Below are 20,577 nucleotides of genomic sequence, written 5' to 3'. Positions count from 1 at the left end.
AATGGTAAAGCAACGGCCACTGCTCAGATGGCACAAGAAACACAGCAAGACTTATGGGTAGACAGAAGCCTATTGCAAAGGAGATTGTTACTATCGCCCCCCCCCCTTTTGCCTGGGCAATTAGGAACCATGAAGACAATCAACAAGAGAGGAAAGAAGGGGAACTGAATGAAGCTGGGAGCAGGCAGGTATAAAAGGCAAGCCAATAACATGCCAATAAAGAGACAGGAAGGACAGGCTAGTTGAGAGCTCCATGGTTCACTGAGGGCAGGAGTGGCTAACCCGCAGCATACCATGTGCCATTTTTAATGTACATAATCTTGAACGTGCCACTCCACCTTATTTCGGCCCTCTCTGGACCTGCTTGAGTGGTTTCACTGGCCCACATGATCTGCCAAACCTCCACTGAGCTATCTTTGCCCCGCACCAGACCTTGTTGCTCCTTTTCCAGGCTGTGCCTCATGAAAAGGGCTGTGCAGTCGCAGCCATGGAGCCCTGTGTCAACTGGTGCAGCCACGACAGGCAACTTTGCACGTGCCACTTAGCAAGTGTCCGCATGCCACTACTGGCACAGGTGCCACAGGTTGGTCATCCCTGACCAAGGGATAGAGGTTTGATGAAGCTGCTTTGCAAAGAGAGTGACAACAAGGATGATGCAACCCGTTTCCTTCTCAGGGAATCTGAGCACTATGAAGGGAGAGATTTCTCCAGGGACTGTGACCAAAGGGTGCAGAAAGCCAGTGGTGTAGCTAGGTCATTTGACACCCAGGGCCCATAAATTTTTGCCATCCCATATGATATAATTAATTAAATTAATTAATTAATTATTGACCAATTAATTATTTAATTATTGACCAATTAATTAATTATTTAATTATTAATTCATTCACATTTTTACACCACCCTTCCTCTAAGCAGCTCAGGGTGGTGTACATGGTTCCTCCCCTTATTTTGTCCTCACAACAACCCTGTGAGGTAGGCAAGACTGAGAGATAGTAATAGTCATGACATGAAATGAATAATAATAATGGCCAGAAAATAAATGCAATGAATATTTCCCCACAAGCAATGGATGAAATTCTGCATCAGATGGTACATAACATGTTAGTATTATTCCTAAAAACCACGATTTCCAGAATTTTGGTCACTAGGGTGTCACCCCCCCCCCAAGGATGTCTCATTGGCCTGTTTTGAGTTAAGGTAGTGGTTCTCAAACTTTTAACACTGGGACCCACTTTTTTAGAATGACAATCTGTCCGGGACCCACCGGAAGTGATGTTATGGCTGGAAGTGACATCATCAAGCAAAATAAAATAAATAATTATAAATAATTAAATTAAAGAAAAACAAATAATTAAGTAAGGGGAAGCCAGCCCTGTTTCACCTAGTGAATTTTCACTGTAGCCTGCCGGCAATAACAGCCCCCCAAAATATCAGTGAGATTTTCAGCCCTCCCCAGTGCCCAGTTCAGTGTAAGTTCTTATATTTCAAGCATAGCACTATCAGAACTCATCTAGCTTTCCAAGTCTAGAATCAAATAAAAATTGACTCTTCCAGCTCAAGCCTCTGTTTTATTTTTTTTTGGGGGGGGGGGGTGTTGCCTTCTGGAGCATTTGTTGAGTTCCACATTCGTCAGATTGGGACCATGCAGCTAGCCTTGCATTCCCTTGTGCCTGACTTGACAGGAGCCAAGGCACATTTGCTTACTTGCGAGTAAACGTGACGAGTGACTTACTTTCGCTTTCCATAGGGCTCAATACGTTCGTCTACTTGGAGGGAGGGACTTCCTTCTTGGGTGTTTTTGGGGGGCTGCTTTCATTGGATAGGAACCATTCTGGTGTTGTTGGATTCCTCTCAGCCTGCCCTTTCCGACTGACTAAGACAGGCTCGCCTACTCACGAGTAAAAGCGCGATATGACTCGGTTTCACTTTCCATAGGGTTCCATGCATTTTTTGTTTCCGATTTTTGGGCCATAATGTTTGATGGAAAGGAGATATTTTACTCTGGTTTTTTTGCATTGCATTCTGCTGGAATTTCCGCATCCAACAGTATATGGCATGATGGGGTTATTCCTAACCTCTGCAATCTTAGCGATGTTGGGTTATTTGTAGTGTCACCCCCCCCAGCTGGTACCTGGGGCGGACCACCCCCACCCCTCGCTAGCTACATCACTGCGGAAAACACCATATTTTTGCTTTTTGTACTTTGCTTATGCAGACCCCCCCCCCCTTTTCAGCTGGGCTGAGCTTGATTAAAGGAAACAAGGTATACAAAGAAGCCCTATGCCACCTTGCATTAGCATGAAACTTGGTTATACTCAGTAACTCCTGCTTAATTGGTTCATTAATGAGGCATTATACATGCATTCATCATTCTGGTGCAGCCCAACTGTTCTAAATGTCCCTGTGCCATATAAATAGTCAAGGCCCCTTGCTGGAGGGACTTTAAAGCGTGCACAATTGCTACAACAGTGTGGAGAGCCCAAGGGATCAGATTGTGCATGTGGGAAAGTTTATTCCATCTGCATTAAACAGGCAGCTAAATTCACCACACAGCATTTATTACATACAGGACTGATTACAGGACATGCACCTCACTCCTGTGCTGACATACTGCCCCTTGCTCATCCCACTTACAGCATTTTTCCCAAAGAGAGCAGTGGCATAGCTAATGGTCAAGTAGACCAGTGCCAAGCTCAAAATGATGTTCCAGAAGTGATATCAGAACTGGAAGTGACGTCACGCCCAGGCTTTTAAAAAATTGAAAATCAGGAGAAAACCCGTCTTCTCCTCTCAGCAGCTCGCCACCCACTTGCTCTGCCCCCCAGTCAGTAGAATAGCTAAGGCCTATCTGCTATCTGGGATCAAATAAGATTTTGTAGCTCCCCCTACACAATAAAATCAAGTTTAATTAATTAAGTAAATAAATAAAAAGTGTGCCCCATATTGACTAGAGACACTGTGCTGGGGTGAAGAGGGACTGTTATTCTCTCCCTGCTAAATAACCGGAAGTGACATCATGACCGGAAGTGACATCACGCTCGGGCTTTTTAAAAAGTGCAAATTGGGGGGAAAACTGCCTCTTCTTCCCAGAAGCTCACCACCCACTTGCTCTGCTGGCTCCCCCCAGCCAGTGGCATCTACCTGCCACCTGGGATCAAAGAAGATTCTTTAGACCCCCCCCCCACAACAAAATCAAATTTAATTAACTAAATAAATAAAACGTTTCTCCCTTATTGGTTAGAGACACTGTTCTGGGGCGAAGATGGACAGTTATTCTCCCACCGCTAAATATAAGAGGAACACCACTTGAAAAAGTGCCTCTTTCCCCAGTTAGCAGATTGGTTCCATGCTGTATCATAATACCATCTCATTGGCTCTCAGAAAAATCAATCTTATAGGTCAGTTTTGAGTAAAAGAAATCTACTTTTTGTTCCATAAGGCAGTTGTGTTTTCATTTTCATTTCATATGGTTAGTTGGCCATACCTTTTAATAGAATACAGATATTTCAATGTGGTTTATTTCATTGCATTCCGCATTAAATTACCTTTCCAATGACATATAACATGATGGTATTCTTACATACCAAGATTTTCATAATTTTGGCCATTAGTGTCAAGCTCAGCTTGTTGCCCCCCTAAAGCTTGTTGCCCAGTGCAATTCCATCCCCTTAGCTACGCCACTGAGACAGAGTTATGCCATACTTGGGAAGAGACCCTTCTCATGGAATGTTAGACTGTGCTAGAATGCTGACCCTCTTAGCTGACATACTGAGCTCTCTAAAAAGAGAAATATCAGGGAAATATCAGGGGAGTGCATACTGAAGATGTTGTATGCACAACTTGTATGACAAGTTGTGTTTGTCATTGAAGCCAGGGGAAAGGCTGCATGAATCCTTCATAAAACAGGGCTCCCTGAGCAATTCAGGAAATTATTTGTGAAAATGTACACTAACAAAATGTACATTGAAACAAATAAGGCATAGTAGAGGGACGTATGGCAGTGTATTTCATAGATATCATCCAATAAGGTGCCCACAACACTCACGCAACTACTGTCAACATAGCACTCTATATCATAATTCATTTGCTGAAAAAATTGTGTTCTCCCAGCAACTGAAACGGTGGTTCATGCTAGCCTGTATTTCTTGGTGATCCATAATTATGGCTGTAGTTTTTGACTGCAAAAGTCCTGAAGTAGATCTCTTGACCTTGGAGTGTTTGATAGGACTTTCCAGATGAAGAACAGGGTAACAAATGAATAACCTTCAAGGGAAAATGTGAGAAGTACCAGCCAAGCCCTAAACATGCCTCCTCAAGGGGGAAGTGGTGGAACTTGCTTTGTGGTAAAGAAAGATATAGCCTTATACTGAGTCAAACCACTGGACCATCTTTCTGCTCTGACTGGCAGATGTTTGGTACGGTCTCAGGGAGAGAGATGTCTTCCCCAATCCCACTACATGAGGTGTTTTTTTCCAAGGATGCTGTGAATTGAACCTGGGACATAAGAACATAAGAACATAAGAACAGCCCCACTGGATCAGGCCATAGGCCCATCTAGTCCAGCTTCCTGTATCTCACAGCGGCCCACCAAATGCCCCAGGGAGCACACCAGATAACAAGAGACCTCATCCTGGTGCCCTCCCCTACATCTGGCATTCTGACTTAACCCATTCCTAAAATCAGGAGGTTGCGCCTACACATCATGGCTTGTACCCCATAATGGATTTTTCCTCCAGAAACTCGTCCAATCCCCTTTTAAAGGCGTCTAGGCTAGACGCCAGCACCACATCCTGTGGCAAGGAGTTCCACAGACCGACCACGTGCTGAGTAAAGAAATATTTTCTTTTGTCTGTCCTAACTCTCCCAACACTCAATTTTAGTGGATGTCCCCTGGTTCTGGTATTATGTGAGAGTGTAAAGAGCATCTCCCTATCCACTCTGTCCATCCCCTGCATAATTTTGTATGTCTCAATCATGTCCCCCCTCAGGCATCTCTTTTCTAGGCTGAAGAGGCCCAAACGCCGTAGCCTTTCCTCATAAGGAAGGTGCCCCAGCCCCGTAATCATCTTAGTCGCTCTCTTTTGCACCTTTTCCATTTCCACTATTATGCAAAGCATACTATCTACTACTGAGCCTCCTCCTGACCATGCATCTTTTCTAAATTATCAAACAGCGACACAAATGCTTTTACATTCTCTTATGGAGCTGGAGAGGACTCTCATTTCAAGTGAAATAGTTTCATCCTGCTACATGTGCAATTATTTAAATTCCTTTTGTGGTTTATCCTAAAAAGGTGTAGGATGAAATATAAAGATAGACAACAGAAATGTTTTTTTCCTGACAACCTGGTGAGAGGGAAACGCTGGTGGCTTTGGATTCATGTGGCTGGCTGTGGACAGAAGCAATGCCTGGTGGTCAGGCCGTGACGTGACTCACCAAAGTCAGCTAACTTGAGCTCTCCAAGGCTGCTGAGGAGCAAGTTCTGAGGTTTCAGATCCCGGTGAAGGATGTGGCGATGGTGGATGTAAGCCAAAGCTCGCAGAAGTTGGAAAGTGAAGATCTGAGGAACAAAATGGAAAAATCAGACTTCAATGAACCAGTTACCCCTACAGGGAACTTTTGGTACAAAAGAGAGTAATATGAAGAAGAAAAAAGAAAAATCTTGAAAACTATTTTCAACAATCCTGAAAACCTGGCACAGCTTAAGGGAGCAGGCTCTTGTGGGCTGCTTTGCACTAGAGATTTAAGTTTGGCATTGGAGGAAATGCCAGCCTATAGCTTCAAAAAGGCAGTCCATTCCCACACTACCACTTTTCAGCAGTGTGGAGGTACTGCTCTTTCACTGTCATCTGGGAGCAATATTAGAGCAGAGGTAGAATTATGATTATGATTACTTCTGCACAAGCAGCAATTTAACTCTACAAATGCCTCTTATTGCTGCATCGTAGTGGCAATTTTCAGTGCCTATAAAGAGTTAAATGCTCTTCACCACGCCATTGATCCCTGTTGAACTGCAGCCATCCCAAGATCCTCAGTCTCCAAGATCCTCAGTCTCCAAGATCCTCAGAAGGCTGTGGTGATCAGAGGGGTGATCAGAGGGGTGATGGTGAGAATTGGATGGCAGCACCACAGTTATGGAATCCACTCCCATGTGACATAAGATTGACTTCCTCCCTTGAAAAATTCCAACCAGGTTTGAAAAACATTTTTGTTTTGTTTAGCATTTTCATTTTGATTTAGGTGGGATATGGGAATCTTGCCTTGCTGCTGCTTATTGCCTGAATTTTACTGTTTTTTGTTCTTATTGTTGCCTTTATTGCAATTTTATTAATAATAATAATAGTTGTTGGCAACCTTCAGTCTTGAAAGACTATGGTATCGCGCTCTGAATGGTGGTTCTGGAACAGCGTCTAGTGTGGCTGAAAAGTGTCTAGTGTCTAGTGTGGCTAATAATAATAATAATACAGGTATTTCTATACTGCCTTTCTTGGTCCTCAGATTTCTCCTTAGACTTTATTCAAGGCGGTTTACATAGGCAGGCAAATTTAAATCCCCGTAGGGATTTTTACAACTTGAAAGAAGGTTTCTATCTTTCAAGAAACCACAACATTCAGATGTTTCTTTCTTAATCTGGTCGCACATTCTGGCCTCCATCCTCCCACGCTCAGAGCAGATGGAATAGCTTGGCTCAGCTTGTCAGCTGCTTCAAGGTCGCATGGTGCCGGTGGCCTTGAACTGGTGACCTTGTGGATGTTATCTTCAGGCAAATTTTTGTTTGGCTTTATTGTGCATTGCTGCTCTGCTTTTATGAGCCCACTTTTGTTTTGAAAATGATTTTTACAGCTGCTCTTAATTTGCTGCTTTTTACTGCTCTCTCATTACGGTTTTATGTGTGCTTTTATGTCTTGATTTTTTAAAAACTCTTTTAATGAAGATTTTGAATTATTTTGGTTAGCTGCCTTGGGTGCTCACATAAGTGGGGGAAAGGTGGGATAAAAATGTATTAATACATGCAGGCTTGAACTAAGTTATAAGCAAATTTGACATCTATCCTGTCCAAGGATAGCAATATCTATCCTTGCTCTTGACATATCCCCTCTTCATACTTAAAAACTACTTGTTTTTTCCCCCCAAGAACTTACCATGACATTATGAGGATGAAGCCCCCCAGGATGCTGGGTCATGTACTGTGCCAAATCTGTGTGCTAAACATGAAAGAGAGAAAGAAACAGAGTTGAGGACAGAAAATCCAATGTGCTGAGAGCCTGTCTGAAGAATTCATCAACATCTGCCTCAGGTCAACCACATCTGCTCAACTGTATCATCAGGTCAACTGTATCTGCTCAATATTCATGCAAGGCCGTTAATGATTAAAATAGCGCTTTGGTGAACCCCCTCCCCTTTTGTACCTTATTTCTTTTAAGGGAACCCCTAGGTAGGTTTAGTTTGAAAGAGGCTCAGCTGAGTCATCTGGAACACTCCATTGTTAAAACTGGCCACATGGTCCAACCATTTTGTATATTTGTCATCTTCTTTATCTGACTGCAGATGAACAACAGACCCTAGACATCCCACCTGCTGAGAATGGCAGGTGCCAGTCCTTTGGGCAGTTCAGTGTATCTGACCAGGTCAGAGGTCAGGTAGGGATGCTTGGGTGGTCTTGACCTGCCAATCAGAGAGGCAGATTAACACCAAGGTTGCTTAAGGCAAATGTGCACAAAGCTGCTCTGGGTTATCATTGATTTGGGCACTCACAGGCTGAGCCTGTGTACTGTGGGATCCAGGTCATCTCCCAAGCTGTGGGAGATGCTGAAAGAATGAAACACAGCTACAACATAAATTCCAGTTCAGGAAAGGAACTGTGTAGCTAGCCGCATTGCATTTTATTGATTTTAATAAGGGCCTGATTCTACCCAACTTTCCAGGGCTGACGCAGCCATGCCAACAGGATGTGTGCTGCATCATGCAGTGAAGGGCAGTCATGTTTGTTCCCGGTACCTCAGGGCTGCATTGTGGCTACATCGCTGCAGGAAAGTTGGATAAGATCGGGTCCTTAGTTGTGAACTAGATCAGTGGCTGTATGGCAGTCTGTTATCATGGTGAGTACAAATCATGCAGTTCTCACAAGTTTTAGTGCAAATAAAACTCATTTTCAAACCATGGCTGTTACTGAAGGGAAGTTAAAGGAGCAGGCGGCCCTCATAGGGAAAGGGGGAAACAAGCCAAAAGCTTCAGTCACTGTGATGTACTCATGCCTTACACATCATTATAAAAATGCTTTGTTAGCATTCTGCAAAAATATGATTGCATGCTTATTGACTCATCAGAAGGTTCACAAATCCATCATAAGCTGGACCAACCATGGCTCACAAATCCATCATAAGCAACTCACCACGTACTCAAAGACTAATGTCAGGGTCTCTTTAGTCTGGATGATATCGTGAAGGAGCACAATATTGGTGTGCTTTAGACTCTTGAGGAGGGATGCTAAAGAAATATAAACAGTAGTCAGACCGAGAACTGCTATGAGCAAAAGAGGAAGCAGTTAACAGCATAGCTTACAAAGTAATCTGGTGAAAGTCAACTGCCTGAGACAATCTTCGATGCCTAGAAATTGAAGCAGGAGTTGTAACTTGTCAGAATTTGTGCTCCTCCTTGAAGCATGTAGAGAAATTGCTATAGAGATGCCATTCTTTTGACATTCTGTAATCAGAGAACATTAAACATTTCTGTAATGCAGGATTTCTGGGTTTGGCAATGTCAGGATCATGTTTCTCATCCAGACTAATTTTTATTTATATGTATGTTATTACCCAACCCTATGAAGTGTGGCATGTGCCCTCACTGTCAACGTTATTGCATCAGTTAAGATCTGACTACTATTTTCACAGGCTGTTGCTAACTTGTTCTAAGGCTGCTTGAAATGTGATTTTTATTTTTCTTGTTTTTTTGTTTATTGTTGCTGCTGATTTTGTTTTAATGCGATTTTTTTGTTTATGTTTTAAATGTAAATTGTTAGTCATCCTAAATCTAGAGGCAGGATACACTTTTAAAAATAAATTGTAAATAATTTTAATCACTATTTTGTTTTAAGTATCTGCGTTCTCCCTAAGCAGGAGAAATACTCTGAAAGTCAGAACAGTTATCCCCTCTTCCAGTCACTTACTGCTTTTCTTGTTAATGGACACAAAGTGTATACTGAACACAGATCCAGGGGCTGAGCCCTGACACAGATTAAGCTCTGGGGTCACTTTCTTCTTTCTTACCTTCTCTTATGGTCGTAAACGGCACTCCTTCCTCGGTCTTCAGGTTGGTGACTTTCAGAGCTACCAGCTGGCCATATATTCTAATGGGACAAAACATAACTGATGCACACCCATACTTTACATTCTGATCCACAAGTTACAACATGGTTAAGTCAAAATGAGGCTGCTTCTACTTTGTCCAACCTTAGTTAAAATGATTCAGTCCTACCCCAGGAGTACACAACATATTAGTGTACATTTTTTTAAAGGGAATGGAAAGATATAAATTTGGAATAAGCAAATAAATATTACACACATTAGTATGTAACAGTAGCCCTATTCATATGGCTAAACAGAGTATAGTAATAATTCCCAGAATGTTGCTTCCTTTACTGTTTAATCATCATAGCACTCTTTGTCCTTAGTGCAACTGACCACACTACAGCCAATGGGATTGTGTATTCTGACTGGCATGAATCCATCAGACCAGTTTCTGGTCCTATTCTTATTTATTTAAAAGTTTTAAACCCACCTGTGGAGTTATGCTTTTTCACATGTGCCTTCTTCAGACCTAGAAATAAATCCTCGGTCCCTTCCCTTGTCTGGAGATGAAACACCCACTCTGATCAACATGCATATGGAATCAGGTCTTCAGAGGTTGATGCTACTCTAAGACCTGTTAGCTCTGCTGAGACCTTACTCTTTCATAATCAGCTGTAAACAGAATTAAACTGATAGTTCCATGCAGCCTTATTATAGCACTATATTACCTGGTAATTTCTGTCTCAATGCTTGTTATCCTTCTATAAGGTTTACACTGCAACAAGCCCCCCTCAGTCAAGTTCATTCACAACCATAATCAGAAACTTCCTCCTTGCAGCCTCTAATCACTTTCCGTTCAGCATAGTGTGACATTACTGAGAAATTGCCTTTTAATCACATCCTGTTGCCTGCCGGGGGAGGGGGGAGACTTTCCCTTTCCTTTTTTTAGGGTGTATAGGTACAAAGTATCACTATTTCATATTACAGATAAATTAATGAGAGTAAACTAGTAATTCTCGCACATACACAAACAAACACACCTGCTAATCCCCTTGTATACTGTAGAGTGCAAACCTTCACTCAGTTTCTCCAGGTTCAAGTAGGATGAGGCATTTCCAAACGGGAGATCCCTTCTTGGCTTAGATAAGGGCAGAAAGCATGAATTTTCTAGATTTAATAGAAGAATTGGGATTCAGCAGAAACAAATGAGATTACGATTGTCTATGAACACAAAGTAAAGAAAATTATAGTTACTGTTAGACCAGTTTTAAACATTCATATGAAAGTGAATAATTTGATCAGACGCACTGGGCAGGCAACTAATCTTCACTTGATTAGGAGATGTTCAACAATCAGCAATTGTTAATTTCAAAGAAAGAAAGAAAGAAAGAAAGAAAGAAAGAAAGAAAGAAAGAAAGAAAGAAAGACAGACAGACAGACAGACAGACAGACAGACAGACAGACAGACAGACAGACAGACAGACTCAAGATTGCCAGGAAGTCACACAGTCCAACTGCCATCTCATCTAATAGGCTACTAGGTGTATTCAGCACTATGGGAAATCTATTTGGTTCGTGCTTAGAGGATCTCTTCTCTGCAAAAATATTTCTCATGTTCCAGGGCTGAGCCACAAGCATTCAGGCAGGTTTTGGACCTGTGCCCTCCTGTTTCAGATGAAGCTCAGATTGCAGGTTATGCATGTTTACAAATAACAGCAGCAAATGAAGAGTATGGACTGCCCAATCCAAACAATGACTTGTGTCTCAAACGTGCCATAAAGCACATTTCCACCGATTCAGGAGCAGTCTGCGCCAGCACAAGGCACACGCGCCAGCCTTCTACTGCCAGATCCCATTCCGTGCCGGCCAAGGAAGGTAGGTTGTATCGCACAGCACAGGAGATCTGAGAAGGTGGCAGGACAGCGTTTCGAGAGGTGGGGAGAGAGTGTTTCTGGGTGGGGGTGAGCGCAGCAGGGGAGGATCAGGGGAGCGCCCAGATGGAGGTGGAGTTGACAGTGGCTGCACACCATATTCAAAACCCTGCCCCCATCCTGGGCAGCTTTACATGGGCTGCTCAGATTTGTGGTAGCTAAATAGCTGCACAGGTCTGAGTAGCCCAATAGGGCAGCCTGGGGTGTTACACAGAGTAGGGGACGTCCAGGAGCCTCCCCACCTGTGTTGGATATAGTGCAGGCTACTGTGGCCTGACTGTACCAGCACAGGTTAGGATTATGTCCTTAGTTACTTCAGGCAGACAGTGGCCCAGACACAAAACACTGAGCTCTTTTGACACAGGACTTGTCTGTACTGGAATGCAGGAGAAGGTCTGAGGTGTTCTAGGGAGCAATCTCAGCTTGTGTAGGTCAACAAGCAACCTGAATAGTGTTCTTCAGGAAAAATCATGTTTGAAAGTGGTTCTTGCAGCTGCAAGCTTCTTTGCCATGCAGTTGACATTAAAATTTGTTATCTTTCTCATTCAGTCTGAACAAGCTTTCAAGTTCTTACCCAGACAGCAGTCGGTCCAGTGCAGGAACACCCATGTTGCGTTACTTTTCCTCTGAGACCAAATATTGTATAACCACATAGCCATCTGTATCATGTTATTTTTTGACTGATGGCAATTAAATGTCAAATGTTATATTATCTGTTATTTGAACTGATTTTTGCTCGCACTAGGAATAGGTTAGGCTGCACATTCAAATACACAAGTGATGGTAATGTCTTCTTTGAATCACTCTGCGCAATCCACACTCACCCACTGGGGTATCTCAGCAAAACTCTGGGACGGGTCACTAAGACGGCGTTGTCTTGCTCTCCTAGCTTGTTGTGGCTGAAAGGTGTGGAACCATTGTGGCTGCGATAAAGTCACTCGCTGTGGCTTTCTGTTGAGATCCATTAGCTGGCAGGGGGGAAAGGCAACCAACTCAAGAACAAGAACATGTCTATTATTGTTCATTCTTTCTTTTCTTCTTCCTGGCTGCCCATTCCTGTACAGTATTTCTTCTTACATGAACAAAAATCAGCACCAATAGGAGCTTATCTCTTAAGGAAAATAGCAGGTATGGGGGAGCGGGAATCTGGATTGGGACTTTGACAGGGACAGTGGGTTAAAACCCACCTTGGCCTTTTTCTTGAGAACACCCCCCCCCATCACACATACACAGCTATTTGGGGGGGGGGAACTCAAGGACACCAGGGCCAATCTAGTTATTAATGTAATATATAGTTTGATTCTTAGGTCACAACTACACCTCATTTATTTATTTTTCATTTTTTTATGCCGCCCTTCCTCCAAGGAGCTCAGGGGGTATACATGGTTCCTTTTCTTCTTTTGTCCTCACAACAACCCTGTGAGATGATGAGAGATAGTGACATTCCCAAGGTCACCCAGGCAGCTTCATGACTGAGGGGGGAGCTAAACCTGGCTCTTCCAGGTCTAAGTCCAGCTCCCAAACCACTACACCATCCTGGCCTTTATGAGGGAAATAAAGCATTACGAACCCTGTGTTTGCTTCTTAATGCTGATGTGTGAGAGAATTTGCAAGGCAAAATCAGTAGATAAGCAGAAAAAACTTCACCACCATTCTTCTCTGCAAATGCCCTATACCCGGTTACTTGGGAGCAAGTTCCATTGAATTCAATGAGATGTTCTTCTGTCTGAGTAGACATGCATAGGATTGTGCTATAAGGCATTTTATCCTAGCCAGAACTAGAAACCAGAACTAAATAGAGATGGAGGACAAGCCTGGAGAGCTGACAGGTAAAAATCAGGAAGTGTAAGAGAGGCAAAGTATCCCTCCTGTTGGCCAACTCTCCCCTGCAAGTGCTCCATCCCTGCATTATTCTAACAAATGTAGATGTTGCAACATGTGTTTGCAACCTAACATGCACTTCCACCTTACTTGGAAAACTAAAGTCCTATTGCTGGGAAGTATCCCAGATTGACAATCGGTGGCCTTGCTCTTGTTGATAGGAAACTTTTAAGAGGTGCAATGATTCTCTGTGTATAGAGTGCACAGATCCACACATTCTGCCCTTTCTAGGAATTAGTACACTATTTTCTCTCCACACACACTATGCCTATCAGAGTGATAGACATCCTGTTTTCGATAGCATTCCCTCTTTTATGGGACTGACAGCCCAATCCTAAGCGGGTCTACTCAAAAGTAAGTTCCATCATGTCCAATAGGGCTTGCTCCCAGGAAAGTGTGCATAGAATTGCAGCCTAATGTAGCTACTAAGACTCTGATCTGGAAATGTCTTATACAATGTTCATGGGAAATGCTGCCCTTATCCAAAGTAACATCACATAATTGAGGCTGGCTGGAGTACTACATACCTTTGAAGTCTCCTCCACTCCGTTAGGTTGAGTACTGCCTTATTGGGATGAGCTTTCTACCTCTATGCAAAATTTTCACCTAGGATTGACATTCGCGTTTCCTCACAGGACTTTTTCAATGTTCTTCAGTGCTCTGCTTGATCTTCTCCCTCCCTCCTGTTATCTTTCCCGTTCAATTTGCCAGAAATGGGAAAAAGCATGAATGTTCATATGACTTGCATGAGATCTCAGCTGCAAGTGGTCTCATGATTGAAGAAACTTTTTCTTCCCATACCCTAACACTTACTCTTTCAAATTCATCCTAATTTTAATGAATGTGGTTTCTGAAACTATCATATGAATGGGAAGTGAGCCAGCTGCTAAAATGGAAACTTATTTCAATTAATGTATTAAGGTAATCTTGAGGTCCCATGGATCATTGTCTCTCAGTCTCATGAATCTCAGTCTGTATTCTTTGATACACATACAAAAATCCCCATTCTGCAAGAACAAACATACAGTCAGAACATAGTTACTGCTGAACTTCACATTTTCTTAAAATTGGGATACAGTCATAATTATTTTTATTTAATTTTTCACATGTTTATAACACCCTTCCTCCAAGGACCTCAGGGTGGTGTAGTTCCTCCCATCCTTTTGTCCTCACAACAACCCTGTGAGGTTGGTGAGGCTGATAAGAGAGTGACTGGCCCAAAGTCATCCAGGAAGCTTCATGGCTGAGTAGGGATTTGAATCATGGCTGAGTGGGGATTTGAATCAGGTCTAAGTTTAACTCCTTAACCGTACACCATCCTTCATTTTCTCCCTGCATGCCATCTGAGATCATGATCAGTATCTAGTGATCAACATGAGACTAATTAAACTCTATTTTAATACTATTAAAAGGGGGGGGGAATAGAACACCATGTCTTGCCTGATTTCTGCTTTGCTAGTTAGATGAAGAGTTCTGGAGAACTAGAATGCTTGCCCAGGATTTTGTATCTCTTTGCTTGGTCCTAACAGGGCCAGCTGAACCATGAGACTCATTGAAGCGACCACTTCAAATGAGAGGCTTGAGGAGATGGTGAATGGACATAGGGTACCCTGCACACCGTATCTGCCTGTCACCCACCTGGCCCACTGTCCAGCCAGCCAATTTAGTGCCCAATCCTATCCAGTTTTCCAGTGCAGGTGCAGCTGTGCCAATAGGGCATGCACTGCATCCTGTGGTGGGGAAGCAGTCACAGAGGCCTCCTCAAGATACAGGAACACTTGTTCCCTTACCTCAAGGCTGTGTTGTGGTTACACTGGTGCTGGAAAGTTGGATAGGATTGGGCTCTAATTCATCATTCCAATTCTCTTCTAGCTTGCTGAAAGCAGCTGCAGCCCAACAGCATTTAGAAGCCTTCAGCACCACCGCTGCATTGGCAGTGTCACACAAAAAAGGAGCAGAGCAACCCTGTTCCAAATGCTGATTTCCATAAGTGACCAAAACAGGATCACTCTGCCTTTGCCTCCTTGTTGCCCACCCATCAAGAAAGGCAGGGGGGGGAGAGAAAGGGGGTTGGTAGTGCTATCCCATGCCTCCTTTATTTATATTTATTATCCTATTTTATTTTATATTTATGCAAAAGAAATATGCAAAAGAAATTTTATTTTATATTTATGCAAAAGAAAAAAAGTTGGGTATTTTTATACACTGTATGCTGCAGAATTACTCTGAATTACTGCAGTTTGCACTGTTGTTTCCTTGCACAAGTGAGATCATGACAGCCCAATCCTATCCGCACTTTCCTGAGAGTAAGCCCCATTGATACTAATGGGACTTACTTCTGAGTAGACATGCCTAGGATTGGGCTGCCGATAGATAAGAAAATAGTCAAGGGCACCCCCCAGATACTCCCCCTTTCCACACTGATCCATCCCACCCCACTATAAAGGGTGTTGTCTTTCCCTGCAAACACCTGCTTCCCTGTTCTGCTTGGCAGAGCATGTTTACCGAATGCTCCTTTCACTAGTTTGTCCCACACGAGGCCCCGTCTGTTCACTCCAACCAAGCTAGTCCTCCCTGTTTGCCCGCTTCACTGCCTCATCGGCCAAAGGCCAGGAAGCAAGCACCGCCCCCTTGCCTAGTAAGCCCCGCCCTTTTCCTTCTCTCACTTTACGTGAATCAGCTGATTCAAGCGTCCTTAGAAGCCGGCGGGGCTCTTGGCGGTTAAAACGAGGGTGCGCAGCTCCAGGTGAGACAGGCAGGGGGAGGAGCCCTAGAACGCGGGAGGGGGCCGAGGGGGGGGAATGTCCCACCGCGAACGCGAGACGCCAACGTTCGCTACTCCCCCCTCTCTTGGCCAGCACGCGAGCTGGGGAATGGAGTAGAACTCGAGGGGGGGGGGAATGAAACTTCAGTCACGTGCTTGTGAGCACGGTCCGGCGAGCAGGGGCGCGTGCCTCGCATTCTGAGCAACCTCAGAACGTTCTTCGCATTAGCGCCTCAGCTGTGGAGGTGGCCACATCGTGTGGTCCCCCCCATTACTCAGCCTGGCTGTCACACAGGCTGTGCTGAGAGCGCACTGGTGTTCTCCCTCCTCAGGGAGTAGTGCCCTTCCCTTGCCTGTGTTCTTTATAAGCTGACCCTATAAAAAGGATTACCCACCCATGATGGCTCTCTCCCACTCTCAGGAGTGGATGTTGTCTTTCCAGCAGGGAGGTGTGGTGTGTGGGGAGGCAGGTGAGGCAGAGCCTCCCCACTGGAGACATGTGGTGGGTGGGGAGGCAGGTGAGGCTGAGCCTCCCCACTGGAGTCCTTCGAAAAGCACCACTGCTGTGTGAGGCACCCAAGCACCCACAACCCATGCGGGGAGCCATAGATGCCTCACACGGCAGCGGTGCTTTTCGAAGGACTCCAGTGGGGAGGCTCAGCCTCACCTGCCTCCTCACCCACTGCACCTCCCTGCTGTCCAGTCCCCTTCACAACTGACACACTCTGGAGATAAGTCTTTAATAATGGACTGGAAATAACCATTTAGTTTATCAGAGTTCTTGCTCAATAGTCCTGCCACAGGATTTCAGCAGCTGCATCTCTCGGTGTCGCAGTGAGCAGTGTCGCTTCACTCTGCATCTCCTTAGCTGTAATTCAAAGCAAGGCCATCCTGGAGCAGCATCAAGTGTCTGTTACCTGTTGCCTTCAAGTCTCTTTCCCCTCCCTGCACAGGCCCTCTTTAGAATGCACCTGCTGTTTCTTTCATGTGAGGTAGGTGTATTGCACACACAGCCCAGTCTCTTTTCAGGGAAAAACAAATCCCTGGGAAAGTGTCAAAGTCCTTACCAGCTGTGGCTAAGGCAGAATTTGTTTTGCAGTGTTGGGCAGGGGTATCTTAAATGAAATGGTTTGATTCTGCTTTTCCTTCTATCTACCTACTTGGCTAGGTAGATAGAGCAAGTGATAAATATATGTTGTTGCTGGTGAAACACAGAGTGGGAGGGAGCAGGACCAGCAGAGCTCAGCTCCACAGGATCCTGAGCTCCCTGTCGGGCTGCCCAGCCTGACATGGGACTCCTTGATTCTGCACCAGCTCCAGAGCTGCCTCAGAATCAAGTAACCTCTTTGTGGGGCTATTTTCCTTACCTGGGGGAAAGGGACGACATCCCTTCTCCTGAGGAGCTGCTGAGGGCGGCCTAGTTGTGCATTGAATGCTGTGGTAGCCTTTTTGGCGCCGTGGCAGCCTTGTGCACTGGACAGCTCAGAATTAGGCTGTAAGACTACAGTCCTATGTACACTTCCTTGAGAATAAGTCCCATAGACCTCATTAAGACTTACTTTTGAATAGACGTGTAGATTGAACTGTTAGCTAGGAATATTCAGCATAGTACTATGGATGTCAAGTGTGCATTTTCTTTCCTGGAAGAGAATAGACACTGTCACTGACCACTGCTGCTGCATTTTGTTGTGTTGCAGTTGGTAGTAATCTTATATTTATTTGCAAAATAGCTGGGTTTTTTGTTCAACAAAAACTCAGGCTGCAGTCCTATACACATTTGTCTGGGAGTATGTCCCATTGAATTGTGCTTACTTCTGAGTAGACAGGCATAGGATTGTGCTGTCAATTGCTTATAAATGATACCCTGTGTCATGACATATTGAATACTTCCCCTGTGAGAACCCATAAACTTCTTATCTTGATGGTTGCTACTTTTCAGCCATTCTACTTTCATCAGGTTTGTGTTTTGTCCCTTTTAGAATTTGAAGCAAGTTTATTCAGAAATAAATTTCAGTGGGATTTACAAATTATGTTTGCATGTGATTGTAGTCTGTGGACTCTTGGGGGCTATTTCCATAAGTAATTGAATTATTAAAAAGAGGCATTTAAAGTGCCTGCCCTGCAGCTGTTTTGTCATGTAGCAGAGAAGAACACACAAGCTGCTAGCTGATAGCTTGGGCTTCCAACAAATTGGTTCTCTGGACACTTTTTTCATGTGTTTTCACATATAGGAGCTTGTGGTTGCCCTAGCCCCTGAGGGCTTGTCCCAAGGGGGTTGTGGTGCAATATCAAAGGCACAGGGATTCCCTGGGGCTCCAAAAGCACAACAGCAGACACCAACTTGCTGCTACTAAGATTTCTTAATTGGCACTTTGTGCCCCCAGTTGGTGTTCCCACTGCCGATATGTCTTCCTTCTGTTTGCTGGCCCGGATGCTCTGGTGATCTTTGTCTTAACATACAAACCCTCAATGAACCAGGTGAGCTGGATATGCTGGAGTGCATCATGGTGCTGATTTGGCATTGGCCAGGACATCCTAAGGGACTCCATCTTTCCTTCCTGCCAGTGGGTTTTCTTTTATGCTTGGGCATCCCTTGTCTATGGGCATTACGCTTTGTCTGACTGCCCCAGGAGATTCCAGGGAGCTTCTCTCCCCCCCCCCCCCCCGCTCTGGCTCCTGCCCCTGCCCCTGCCCCTTTCCCCATTCTTGTTGCTTCAGTTCACTCCCACCTTTTCTTTCAGGCTTCCCTCCTCCTCTACGTGCTGTGCTGTGCTGTTCCTCCTGCATCCTCTTTTCCAGTTGCTCCTGTTTGTGTTATCATCCTTTTTGCTGCCTCTATTCCCCTCTCTCTTCTTCCTTGCTTGACCCACTCTGTCTACTCCTTAGTTTCTTCTTCTTCCCCTTTACTCTGTCTTGCCCTTCTTTTAAAATCATCTGACCTCTCTTTTTCCTTCATCCACTGAGATTGCTACCAGCTGGGTGGTGGCCCTCATCCCTCCCAAGTTCTGGCACTTGGTGATGACATCGCCACCAGCCCCCTACCAGTGAGCCACTTGTTGTTCTGTGACCATTTGAGGCCTCACACAGGGATGTAAACACCACAGATCTATATTGTATATAATGAATAATAACGCTTTGACTTTTTGTTGAAATATGGTTTTAAATTAGCATTCTGGGAGTTAACGGATATGACTGAATCCTGCAACATGTTTGTGCTACTTAAATGCTATTAAAATCAATGAGAGTTAGCCTAGCTTTGTACAGGATTGAGGTCAATCTCTGAAAGTAGTTAGTTGAACTTTCCTAGAGGATTTTAAATATAGTAGGTTGGTTCCAGAGCTGAAAAATTCTAGCATTTGTAGAAGTGCTAATGTAAAAAACTTGTGTGATGAAAAAAAATACCCAAATCCTAACTGGCTGCCCTAGAGTTCCTGTTGCTAACTTAAATTTGGATGCTATCCAGGGTTAAATGTGAAATATGTTGTTAATTTATTTCCAAAAATGGAAGTGGCATGTCATTATGTGGAATAATTTCATGGATTTTTTTGAATATGCATTCAGATATTCTGAATTCCTCACACCGTTAACCTGTCAAAATATGTGTTTAAAGAATGAAGAGTTTCCCTGTAAATCATAAAGCATTTTCAAACTTAGCTGTGAGTGCCTTAGGATACAACTGAACAATCGATTCTTTTGTTTTTTGCTAGTCTTGTTCTAGCAGTAAAACCTGGTTCTTTTCATCCACATCCTGCTTGAGATAGTTATTTTTTAATGGAATAATTAGGCTGAATGGTTGTTCTGTGTTCATTGTTCTCTTTGTAATCCAGACATTAAGCAATATGAATGAAGCAGATCAGTAATCAGTGATGTAGCCAAAGGTTATTACAAAAAAAAAAAAAATTAACGTTGTTTGGGTCATTCTCATGACATTCGTATTGTATCTTGCCAAACATGGCTGAGTGTAGTAGGATGGAAGGTAGGGCTAGCCTTGCTGCAGACAGGAATGTACTCTAGTCCAGTGTTCCTCAACGTTTGTCCCTGTACCACTTCACATTGTCCACATACTGGAAGTAACAGGTGATGATATCATTGCCAGTTAACTTCTTGTTTGGGAGGCCAGATGTGATGTGACGAACACCAGTGGGGGCTCGGGATGAATGGGAGATGCTTTTCAAGTGACTGAAAAGCACACTTCGGATTTGTGCCTGCTGAACTGAGCCTCCTACTGCTGTTTGTCACGTCGTGTTGCTGGCCTCGCTGCTGGGTAGCAAGTGTCCAGGGGTCCTGTGCGTACCACCATACACCAACTCATGTATCATTGATTGAGAAACACTTCTCTAGTATAAGGTTCCTTGCTTTGAAGGAAGAAAACCTTAAGATGCGACTCAAACACAGCTGTTCCAAGCAGCTATTTTTTTAGGCACTCCAGTGAAATAGTACCTGGTCCAAGAAATGTACCTCAGGAACCTTTTCAGTGTCACAAAGAATGCTGGCTTAGTTGTTTCTAGCATTGCACTCTACTGTTGTCTGTGACATGACAAAGAAATTCTTGAATGCATCTTGCATACTATGTCAGTTCTACTTGGGGAAGCAAAATGTGTTGGGGCTGACTTAGGTACATAAAGAATTGCAATTATGGTCGGTGTACTGTGCATAGTATGATAAAGTGGACTAAGACAGTGGTTCTCGAACTTTTCCATTTCATGCCTCC

General features: G+C 43.9%; 2 protein-coding genes across 2 annotated transcripts in view; one reads left to right on the top strand and one right to left on the bottom strand.

The window, feature by feature from the left end:
• CDK15 (cyclin dependent kinase 15) overlaps nt 1–13,704 on the bottom strand; it is a 48,283-nt gene extending 34,579 nt beyond the window's left edge. The window contains exons 1-7 of the mRNA XM_066637202.1: nt 13,630–13,704; nt 12,046–12,189; nt 10,331–10,428; nt 9,270–9,349; nt 8,396–8,490; nt 7,146–7,208; nt 5,440–5,563 (exon numbers count right to left, since the gene is read on the bottom strand). Of these exons, the coding sequence (XP_066493299.1) occupies nt 5,440–5,563; nt 7,146–7,208; nt 8,396–8,490; nt 9,270–9,349; nt 10,331–10,428; nt 12,046–12,186 (601 nt within the window). The 5' untranslated portion in view covers nt 12,187–12,189; nt 13,630–13,704. The remainder of the gene's footprint in view (nt 1–5,439; nt 5,564–7,145; nt 7,209–8,395; nt 8,491–9,269; nt 9,350–10,330; nt 10,429–12,045; nt 12,190–13,629) is intronic.
• A 2,076-nt stretch (nt 13,705–15,780) lies between these two features.
• Nucleotides 15,781–20,577, top strand: part of ALS2 (alsin Rho guanine nucleotide exchange factor ALS2) — a 66,522-nt gene continuing 61,725 nt past the window's right edge. Inside the window, exon 1 of the mRNA XM_066622261.1 lies at nt 15,781–15,848. The gene's annotated coding sequence lies outside the window, so the exon portion shown is untranslated. The remainder of the gene's footprint in view (nt 15,849–20,577) is intronic.

This window comes from Tiliqua scincoides, chromosome 1 (genome assembly GCF_035046505.1).
Source record: "Tiliqua scincoides isolate rTilSci1 chromosome 1, rTilSci1.hap2, whole genome shotgun sequence".
In the NCBI taxonomy this organism is placed as follows: domain Eukaryota; kingdom Metazoa; phylum Chordata; class Lepidosauria; order Squamata; family Scincidae; genus Tiliqua; species Tiliqua scincoides.
This window is presented reverse-complemented; position numbering and strand designations above follow the sequence as displayed.